We start from the raw sequence: 10,817 nt of genomic DNA on the forward strand, positions 1-10,817 counted from the left end.
AATGGGAAAAATCTTTCAGAAAGTTTAAAGAATGTCCACATCGATCAGGTTCTAGGTAGAACCCTCAAATTGGTGCAGAACCTTTAAGATTCTTCAAATCTTTAATTAACATTAGTGGTTCTCAAACCAGCCCCCGAGACACCTAATGGACATCTGAATGATAGAATGCTTTTAGACCTGGTTAAAAGGTTCTCCAAATGCAAAAAAAAAAAAAACTTAAAAAAAATATATAAATATATAGGAAATATATAGTGCCAAAACGGTTCTAGGAAGAATCCCCAAACTGGTGTGGAACCTATGGATTATGTGAAGGTTCTGTACATCTTTAATTAACATTAGTGGTTCTCAAACCAGTCCCAGAGACGCCTGATGATCTACATTTTCGCTTCAAAACAAATGACTTGTTTTTTTACGGGTTCTTTATTAATGGCAGTGGTTCTACAACTCTAAGAACCATTTCAATGACTTAATGCTTTTTGCCTTTGGTTAAGAGAAGCCTCTTGTAGATGATTCTTCATACAACCTTATATACACGGATCTATAAAGCACCAAAAGGAGTTCTACTATTGGTCCTGGAGTCAAAGAACCCTTTTACTGTACTATATACAGTAGAACCCTTTTTGTTTAGAATGTAGAACGTCGGTCAAAGCCATCATATATTCTGAAATGTGAAGTTTTGTAAATGAGATATGTGTACACGAGGAGCCTTTTTTTCCGTTTAAAGAACCTTCAAACCATTTAGGTTCTAGGAACCCTCGAATTGGAGTAGAACCTTTTAGTTTAGGTGAAGGTTCTTCAAATCTTAAATTGACATTAGTGGTCTTCAAATCAGTCCACCTGATGGTCTACATTTTATACTTCAAAACAAATTGTTTTGCTTGTTTTGACTCGGTTCTACAACTCAACTCAAGAACCATTTGAATGAATGAATGCTTCTTGACCTGGAGGTTAAAAGGTTCTCCAAATACAAGACAAACCTCTTGTAAATGGTTCCTTATAGAACCTTTTGCAACGGATCTATGTGGCGGCAAAAATGTTCTAGGAAGAATCCTCAAAGAGGTGTGGAACCTATGGATTACGTGAAGGTTCTGTACACATTTAAGGTTAGTGGTTCTCAAACCAGCCCCCAGCACATCCGATGTTCTACATCTTTGCTCCATTTCAGATGATTCTTTTTTCTCTTTACAGGTTCCTTACCAAAGGCAGTGGTTCTGCAACTCAAAGAACCATTTGAGCGGTTAAATGCTTCTTGGCCTGGTTAAAAGGTTCTCCAAATACAGCAAAAGCCTCTTTTAACAGAACCTAGATCTAAATAGCACCAAAAAGGGTTCCACTATTGTTACATGTTACTGAGTGTGAAGAACCTTTTTAAGGGTTAAAGAACCTCCACATCAGTCAGGTTCTAGGGAGAATCATGTGTGAATTATGTGAAGGTTCCCCAGGACACCCAGTAGACTTCATTTTCGCTCCAAAACAAATGACGAATCATTCGCGACTGCGGCATTCGCGTTATCCTGGCCCTTCATTGGTTATTGGTGGGGTAGACTGAGTGTGAGTGAGGAAGGGAGGGGTGTGTGGGGTGGTGGGTGGTGGGAGGGGTGGTGTTTTCTCCACTGGCTCCGTCAAATCAGTTTTGCTTGGTTTGTGAAACAAAATATATACAGTACACTGCTGGTGCATGATTTAAAATTGGGAATAAATTATGAAGCCATGACTTATAGTGTGTGTGAAGGAGTGGGGGTGGTGGTGGTGAGTGAGGGGTGCAGGGGGGGGGTGCGCACAGCACTGAAGTGTTTATGCAGCGAAGGGAAAAGTTGCAGTGTTACAGATTTCAGGCAGTATTTAAAGCGCCGCTAATTAAATTGGCTACTATGAGGAGGGCTGTAATTTCTCCCGCAGTTAATAATCACTTTTGCTGGGAGAGGTTCACCGCAGAGGGTTCCTCTCAGTCTCTTTTTTTTCCACCATCCACCTCCACATATACGCAGACGACCCTCTTACCCAGGACGGTGAGTCTGGCCCGGTGTGAGCGCAGCCCCGCCTGCGTGGCCTGACACTCGTAGACGGCGTCGTCCGCCAGCTCGGCCGATTCGATCACCAAGCTGTGCTCTCCTGATGCTGGATCGCCCAGGAGAGAGTAACGTGCCCAGCCTGGAGAGGAACAACACAAGAGACAGGACCTGGTGAGGACACTGAGCTTCAGCATGTTCTGCTGGTTCTGCAATGCTATTACATTAGCATACATTTAGTCATAATACAGTTATAATACACAGTCATTAGTACGCTCTTAAAAATAACAGTGCCGAAAGGGTTCTTGGCAGTATACCGTTAAAGAACCACTTTTGGCTCCCTAACATATCCTTTCTCTTCTCTTCTTGGAGTGCTGGAAGTCGTTCAGAGCCCCCAGAGGGTGGGCTTAAATTGGTGCAGAACCCTTTACATATAGGTCGAATGCCCTGCCTGTGGGTTGCAAGTTCAAATCCCGAGCCATACTGCTTTGCCATCAGCGTCCGAAGTCAGAGAGGGCACAACTGGCCATGCTCTATCCGGGTGGGTAGATGGCGCTCTCTCGGTGGAGCTTTCCCACGTTTTTACCTGAGCCAATTAACCCATTCACTCACTGGGACTCCACCACGTTACTTGCCACGCTCCCAACCCTAGGAGGGTGAGGACAGTTAGCCAGTTAGTCGCCTTTCTTTTAAACTGACGCCAATGCAGCATCACTAGGTAGCCAACATGCTCTGAGGAAAGTGACGGGTCTCTAGTTGAGGGATGACCAACCACCAACCCAGAGAGAGCATGCCATGGCCAATTGTGCTCCCTCAAGCCCCTGCTGCTGATGGCGAAGCCGCATGTAACTGTATTTCTATATAAAGCCATTATCTTTACTAAAGAACCCCTGAAGAACCCTCTACTGATTCCAAACACTGCCAACCTTGCTGTGTAGCAATTTTAAATGCAACTGGGTTGATTCTGAAATATTACAATTGATTCCAATTGAGTGTGAGATTTAATAAAATGGCAAATAAACTGAATTGAATCTGAACTGAATCAATGCAGATGAATCATAATGAAATGTGACCCTAAGGAATCTTAATTGAATCACCATTTCCATTCTGTAAAACCCAGTGATGTGCTCAGTTCTGCGCTAAGCATTATTAGGTTCTACATCCCTAGACCCCAAAAATGGGGGCTGCTAGACTGTAAGCGTATCTCTACTGTTTATACAGTAAATCCATAAGCACACATATAGAGGGCTTGGCTAATAACTGGTTGGGTATTTGGGCCAGGGTCAGCCAGAGGGGCATTAATGACTCTGTGGACGATCAGCCGGTGTCATACCAGTGTGAGTAGGCCGGAGACACACGTGAGGCACCGCACGCATGCGGACAGCTGATTACTCTCCACAGAGATGCTATCGCCTGCCCACGCAGTGACGTCCAGAGCTACCGGGAAATCGCCTTAAATGTCACCGTGTGGCCGAGCGGCAATTGATTCTCCACCTTAGCCGGACCAGACAGCCGAGATGATTAGACAAATTAAACGCTACATGCAGAGTTTGTTTTGCCTTTTCCGCTCCTCCACTCGATAAAGCAGCCACCGAGCGGGAGAACCAATGACATTACTCACACACATACACACACTTCGTCTCCCACAGAGAGTGCTAGTTACAATAAGATGCCCTTTACCTGCCGGATCTCCAATGAATTTTGTCTCCTGGTCTATAATTGGAAAGATTATGATGATGATGGGAACAGGCCTGGCTTTTATAAATGGACTCCTGTAGAGCATTAATGTACTGAGGCTACACGCACACACGCTCTGCTGCAGACTGTACAGGCACAATGTGACCTTTGCAGACTTTAAACAGGCTCCACTCTGACCCAATATGTGTCCAGTGTAATTATATACCATCAAAATCTGCTTTCTTAGGAATTGTGGCTCCTGCACTATACGTCCGCATATTTGTGGACAGCCCTTCTAATGAATGCATTCTGCTACTTGACACAGAGGTGCAAACGGACACATGAACAGCTTGTCTAGTCCCTGTAGAGAAGTGCCGCCAACTGAATAACATAAATATGAACCTGTTGGTTGGCACCATGCTGCCTAATTCCAGGCGTGGGCTGGAGGGGTATAAAACCCTCCCCAGCATTGACCCTCTTGTTGCTGAGAGCAATCAAATCCTCACAGCAATGCTCCTCCATATCTAGATTAAATCCTTCCTCCCTGAACAGTAGAGACAGTTACTCCAACAAAAGCAGGATAAACTCAATTTAATTCAATCTATTTAATAATAATACACACGGTGTCCAAATACTTTTGTCAATATAGCGTATTTGGGTGGCCAGCCTAGCAGTGACCTTTATATGAGTAAAATCCCCACCAACACCAATCACTGCTAGGCAGAGCATGGTCCACCAAGCCAAAAATATCTGGTCAATATCTGGCCTTGTGGTCAGAATCTGACCAGTGATAAATGGGATAGACCTCAGGTAAGAAATCACGCATGACAGAACTCCACAGTGATCCCATGATGTAGCAAGCTGTCAATATTATGCTCTTCTGACATCATCTGAGATGTTCTTTACATTGTGTCAGAAAAAAAATCCCCAATTTTGGACCAATAGAAATGCCCATTTTGCAGATACAAGGTTTTGGTCCGACAGCAGTGATAGCCTGCAATGACGTTATAATAGGCTTTAATGGTTTTACCTGGTAGGTCTCTTTCTCCACCGAGTGCTAGGCCATCTTTGGTCCACTGTACCATGCCTCGATATCCCACGATGACGCAGGGCAGCGTCACTGACTGGCCAGCCACCACTACTTGGTCCTGGGGCTGCTGGGAAAAGTAGGCCGCTTCAGCCACTGTAGCAACAACAAACACAGAATAAAGAAATGATCAGTATTATGTTGCGTTAAAAGATGATCATTCAAACCATATTCAGATGTGATCAGCTTTGATCATACAAGTACATAAAACATAACAAAATATATACAAAACTATTAAACTAGTATATAAAAAATAGATTAATTTAGGGTCTGTTTTCTAGCTAGTATATAAAAACTAGGCTAACTTAGCATCTGTTTAGCTATACAAAACTAGGCTAACTTAGCATCTGTTTTCTAGCTATACACAAACTAGGCTACCTCAGTATCTGCTTAGCTATATAAAACTAGGCTAACTTAGCATCTGTTTTCTAGCTATACAAAACTAAGCTAACTTAGCATCTGTTTTCTAGCTATATAAAAAATATACTACCTTAGCATCTGTTTAGCTATATAAAACTAGGCTAACTTAGCATCTGTTTTCTAGCTATACAAAACTAAGCTAACTTAGCATCTGTTTTCTAGCTATATAAAAAAATATACTACCTTAGCATCTGTTTAGCTATGTAAAACTAGGCTAACTTAGCATCTGTTTTCTAGCTATACAAAAACTAGGCTAACTTAGCATCTGTTTAGCTATATAAAACTAGGCTAACTTAGCATCTGTTTAGCTATATAAAACTAGGCTAACTTAGCATCTGCTTAGCTATATAAAACTAGGCTAACTTAGCATCTGTTTAGCTATATAAAACTAGGCTAACTTAGCATCTGTTTAGCTATATAAAACTAGGCTAACTTAGCATCTGCTTAGCTATATAAAACTAGGCTAACTTAGCATCTGCTTAGCTATATAAAACTAGGCTAACTTAGCATCTGCTTAGCTATATAAAACTAGGCTAACTTAGCATCTGTTTAGCTATATAAAACTAGGCTAACTTAGCATCTGTTTTACAATACACACTTTGCATTAAAGGTAAACCAAAGTTACTGTTAGTAAACTGAAAATGCTTTTTTATTTATGGAAAGTAAAATCAGGTGTCTTCTGGTCACACTGGGAATAAAAAATAAAATAAAATAAAAGTATATCCAGGTACAAACAGAATATGTAAATCACTACAGAACAAGTGTCATTCAGGGTTAATGCGAGCTTAGCCTTAGTGCCGTACTCAGGCCTGACTCTGCCTGGCGGCTGGAGCTCCAGCCTCAGCCTGATGGACTATCTGTCATGCTTCTCGCACCAGAGCTTTGAGGTCAGTGATTTTACAGGAGGAGAGAGAGGGCAAAGCATAGTGCATGTTAGCATGTTAGCGCAGAATCAGCAAAAACTGACCCATACGTATTCGCATATCACCGATACAGCCTGACACATCGGCCAGAAACCCAACATTACTCAAGCGGCGGAGTCCAGATACACACTGCCTGTTCTCATACACCTAGCCAGAGCAGTGGTCAGCACAATGCAGTCAACCCAACCGCCACCTCTTGCTTCCTGTCGGGAAAAGCTTTCAATCATTCATTCGTCTTTAGATATTTGTGTTATGAACCAACATGCTAATCTTATCTGATATAAATACGGATTAACATAAAATATAAAATATCAGCTATACAAAAGCTAAGGTAACTTTTCAAACCTGTAGCTACAAAAACTAGGCTAACGTAATGGTTGTTTTCCAGTTATACAAAAACCTGCCAACTGTTTTCCAGTTATATATATATATATATATATATATATATATATATATATATATATATATAATATATATATATATATAAGCTAAGGTAACTTTTCAAACCTGTAGCTACAAAAACTAGGCTAACGTAATGGTTGTTTTCCAGTTATACAAAAACCTGCCAACTGTTTTCCAGTTATATAAATAGACCTATATATATATATATATATATATATATATATATATATATAAGCTAAGGTAACTTTTCAAGTGATACAAAAACTAAGCTAACTTAGCAAATATTTACTATACTAAGCTATACAAAGCTAGATTAGCTTACTGGTTTCCAGCTATACAAAAACTAGACTACCTTAGCGACTGTTTTCCAGTTATGTAAAAGCTAAGCTAACATTTGTGTAACAAGTGATACAAGAACAAAGCCAACTTAGCGTTAATTTACTATACTGAGCTATACAAACCTAGGCTAACATGGTGATTGTTTTCTAGCTATACAGAAATCAGGCTAACCTAGCCACTGTTTTTCATTTATATAAAAGCTAAGCTAACTTTTGAAGTGATTTAAAAACTAAGCTAACTTAGCAATTGTTTACTATACTAAAACATACAAAATTTAGCTATCTTACTGGTTTCCAGCAAGATAAAAGCAGGCTAACCGAGCCACTGTTTTACAGTTATATAAAATATAAGCTAACTTTTCAAGTGATCCAAAAATTAAGCTACACTAAGTGATAATTTACTACATGAAGCTCTACAAAACTATGCTAACTTAAACTCAAACAATTTTTCAGCATAATATAATAGTATTCATATAAAAGCTAACTTTTTAAGTGATAGAAAAACTATATTTACTATACTAAGCTATACAAAAACTAGCTAACTTAGCCAATGTTATCCAGTTATATAAAAGCTAAGCTAACTTGTCAAGTGATACATACAGTTAATTAGTGATTATTTATGATACTAAGCTACACAAAACAAGGGTAACTTATTAGTTTCCAGATATACAAAAACTAAGCTAACTTACTGATTGTTTACTAAACTAAATTATACAAAATCCCTTCAACTTAGCCACTAAATTAGCTACTGTTTTTCAGTTATATAAAAGCTAAGCTAACCTTTCAAGTGATAGTTAAACGAAGCTAACTTAGCCATTATTTACTATACTAAGCTATACAAAACAGGCTAACTTAGCCAATATTGTCCAGTTGTATAAAGGCTAAGCTAACTTTTCAAGTGATACATATACTAAGCTAATTAGCAATTATTTACAATACTAAGCTATACAAAACTAGGCTAACATATTAGTTTACTACTAGAAACTTACTGATTGTTTACTATACTAAATTATACAATTATACAGCCCAACTTAGCCACTAAATTAGCTACCGTTTTTCAGTTATATAAAATGTAACCTTTTAACTAGCTAACCTTTCAAGTGATAGGAAAACGAAGCTAACTTATAAGCTAACTTAGCCATTATTTACTATACTAAGCTATACAAAGCTAGGCTAACCTAGCCAATGTTGTCCAGTTGTATAAAGGCTAAGCTAACATACTGATTATATAAAAGCTAAGCTAACCTTGCAAGTGATAGTTAAACGAAGCTAACTTAGCCATTATTTACTATACTAAGCTATACAAAAACAGGCTAACTTAGCCAATGTTGTCCAGTTATATAAAAGCTAAGCTAACTTTTCAAGTGATACATATACTAAGCTAATTAGCAATTATTTACTATACTAAGCTATACAAAGCTAGGCTAACCTAGCCAATGTTGTCCAGTTGTATAAAGGCTAAGCTAACGTACTGATTGTTTACTAAACTAAATTATACAATTATACAGCCCAACTTAGCCACTAAATTAGCTACTGTTTTTCAGTTATATAAAAGCTAAGCTAACCTTTCAAGTGATAGTTAAACGAAGCTAACTTAGCCATTATTTACTATACTAAGCTATACAAAGCTAGGCTAACCTAGCCAATGTTGTCCAGTTGTATAAAGGCTAAGCTAACTTTTCAAGCTAACTTAGCCATTATTTACTATACTAAGCTATACAAAGCTAGGCTAACTTAGCCAATGTTGTCCAGTTGTATAAAGGCTAAGCTAACATACTGATTGTTTACTATACTAAATTATAGCTACAATTATACAGCCCAACTTAGCCACTAAATTAGCTACTGTTTTTCAGTTATATAAAAGCTAAGCTAACCTTTCAAGTGATAGTTAAACAAAGCTAACTTAGCCATTATTTACTATACTAAGCTATACAAAGCTAGGCTAACCTAGCCAATGTTGTCCAGTTGTATAAAGGCTAAGCTAACTTTTCAAGCTAACTTAGCCATTATTTACTATACTAAGCTATACAAAGCTAGGCTAACCTAGCCAATGTTGTCCAGTTGTATAAAGGCTAAGCTAACTTTTCAAGCTAACTTAGCCATTATTTACTATACTAAGCTATACAAAGCTAGGCTAACCTAGCCAATGTTGTCCAGTTGTATAAAGGCTAAGCTAACTTTTCAAGCTAACTTAGCCATTCTTTACTATACTAAGCTATACAAAGCTAGGCTAACCTAGCCAATGTTGTCCAGTTGTATAAAGGCTAAGCTAACATACTGATTGTTTACTATACTAAATTATAGCTACAATTATACAGCCCAACTTAGCCACTAAATTAGCTACTGTTTTTCAGTTATATAAAAGCTAAGCTAACCTTTCAAGTGATAGTTAAACGAAGCTAACTTAGCCATTATTTACTATACTAAGCTATACAAAGCTAGGCTAACTTAGCCAATGTTGTCCAGTTGTATAAAGGCTAAGCTAACTTTTCAAGCTAACTTAGCCATTATTTACTATACTAAGCTATACAAAGCTAGGCTAACCTAGCCAATGTTGTCCAGTTGTATAAAGGCTAAGCTAACGTACTGATTGTTTACTATACTAAATTATACAATTATACAGCCCAACTTAGCCACTAAATTAGCTACTGTTTTTCAGTTATATAAAATGTAACCTTTTAACTAAGCTAACCTTTCAAGTGATAGGAAAACAAAGCTAACTTAGCCATTATTTACTATACTAAGCTATACAAAGCTAGGCTAACTTAGCCAATGTTGTCCAGTTGTATAAAGGCTAAGCTAACTTTTCAAGCTAACTTAGCCATTATTTACTATACTAAGCTATACAAAGCTAGGCTAACTTAGCCAATGTTGTCCAGTTGTATAAAGGCTAAGCTAACATACTGATTGTTTACTATACTAAATTATACAATTATACAGCCCAACTTAGCCACTAAATTAGCTACTGTTTTTCAGTTATATAAAAGCTAAGCTAACCTTTCAAGTGATATTTAAACGAAGCTAACTTAGCCATTATTTACTATACTAAGCTATACAAAGCTAGGCTAACTTAGCCAATGTTGTCCAGTTGTATAAAGGCTAAGCTAACGTACTGATTGTTTACTATACTAAATTATAGCTACAATTATACAGCCCAACTTAGCCACTAAATTAGCTACTGTTTTTCAGCTATATAAAAGCTAAGCTAACCTTTCAAGCTAACTTAGCCATTATTTACTATACTAAGCTATACAAAGCTAGGCTAACTTAGCCAGTTACAAAAACAAGCTATGATGGCCTGCTTAAAATGTGGGCTTACTTAACAACCAGCAATGCTACCATGCTAAGCTTAAAAATGACACTTGTACGATTTCTTGTCAAGGCAATATTTGTTTTACATTTTATTTTATTTTATTTTATTTATTTATTCTTTGTGATTTGAAAGCAAACAGTATAAAAAGCATGATGTATTTTTAATGCGTTATATGCTGGAGGAGCACTGTGCTGCAGCATTCGAGTGTAGCCTCTAAAGCCTGTCCCCATAGCAGTGTGAAATGCCACAGTCAGCGGGGGGCTATCGGGTTGACTCCAGCGGGGCTAATGTTGCATCACTCTGCGCTGGCAGAGAGGGAGACGCCGCGCCTCACAACAGTTTGGATTCCCGCGCTGGCCGAGGAGTCTGGGTGTCAGCTGTTCATGACTTATTTAACTCCCTTTCCTCTGTCCATATGGCGGCCAGGGTGGACTGACAGGAAAGTGAAGGCCACCCTCCAGCCCCCCGACACCCAAGCTGAGGAATCCGTCACCATTCCGTCACGCTGGTGTGTGAGAGTGTGTGTAAGTGTGTGTGTGTGTGTGGGGAGGAAGGAGGGGCGAGGGTTGGGGGGGGGGGGGGGGGGTGTAAAAATGGATGTTAAACAATCAAAGCAGTGTTAGGCATCCCATGAGAGCCATCCGTTGA

At 38.8% G+C, this 10,817-nt stretch overlaps 1 protein-coding gene across 1 annotated transcript in view; it reads right to left on the reverse strand.

The window, feature by feature from the left end:
* kirrel3l (kirre like nephrin family adhesion molecule 3, like) overlaps positions 1 to 10,817 on the reverse strand; it is a 73,443-nt gene that overhangs the window by 24,078 nt on the left and 38,548 nt on the right. Inside the window, exons 2-3 of the mRNA XM_072691470.1 lie at positions 4,717 to 4,869; positions 2,002 to 2,151 (exon numbers count right to left, since the gene is read on the reverse strand). Coding sequence (XP_072547571.1) covers positions 2,002 to 2,151; positions 4,717 to 4,869 — 303 coding nt within the window. The remainder of the gene's footprint in view (positions 1 to 2,001; positions 2,152 to 4,716; positions 4,870 to 10,817) is intronic.

Source organism: Salminus brasiliensis, chromosome 11, assembly GCF_030463535.1.
Source record: "Salminus brasiliensis chromosome 11, fSalBra1.hap2, whole genome shotgun sequence".
Lineage (NCBI taxonomy): Eukaryota > Metazoa > Chordata > Actinopteri > Characiformes > Bryconidae > Salminus > Salminus brasiliensis.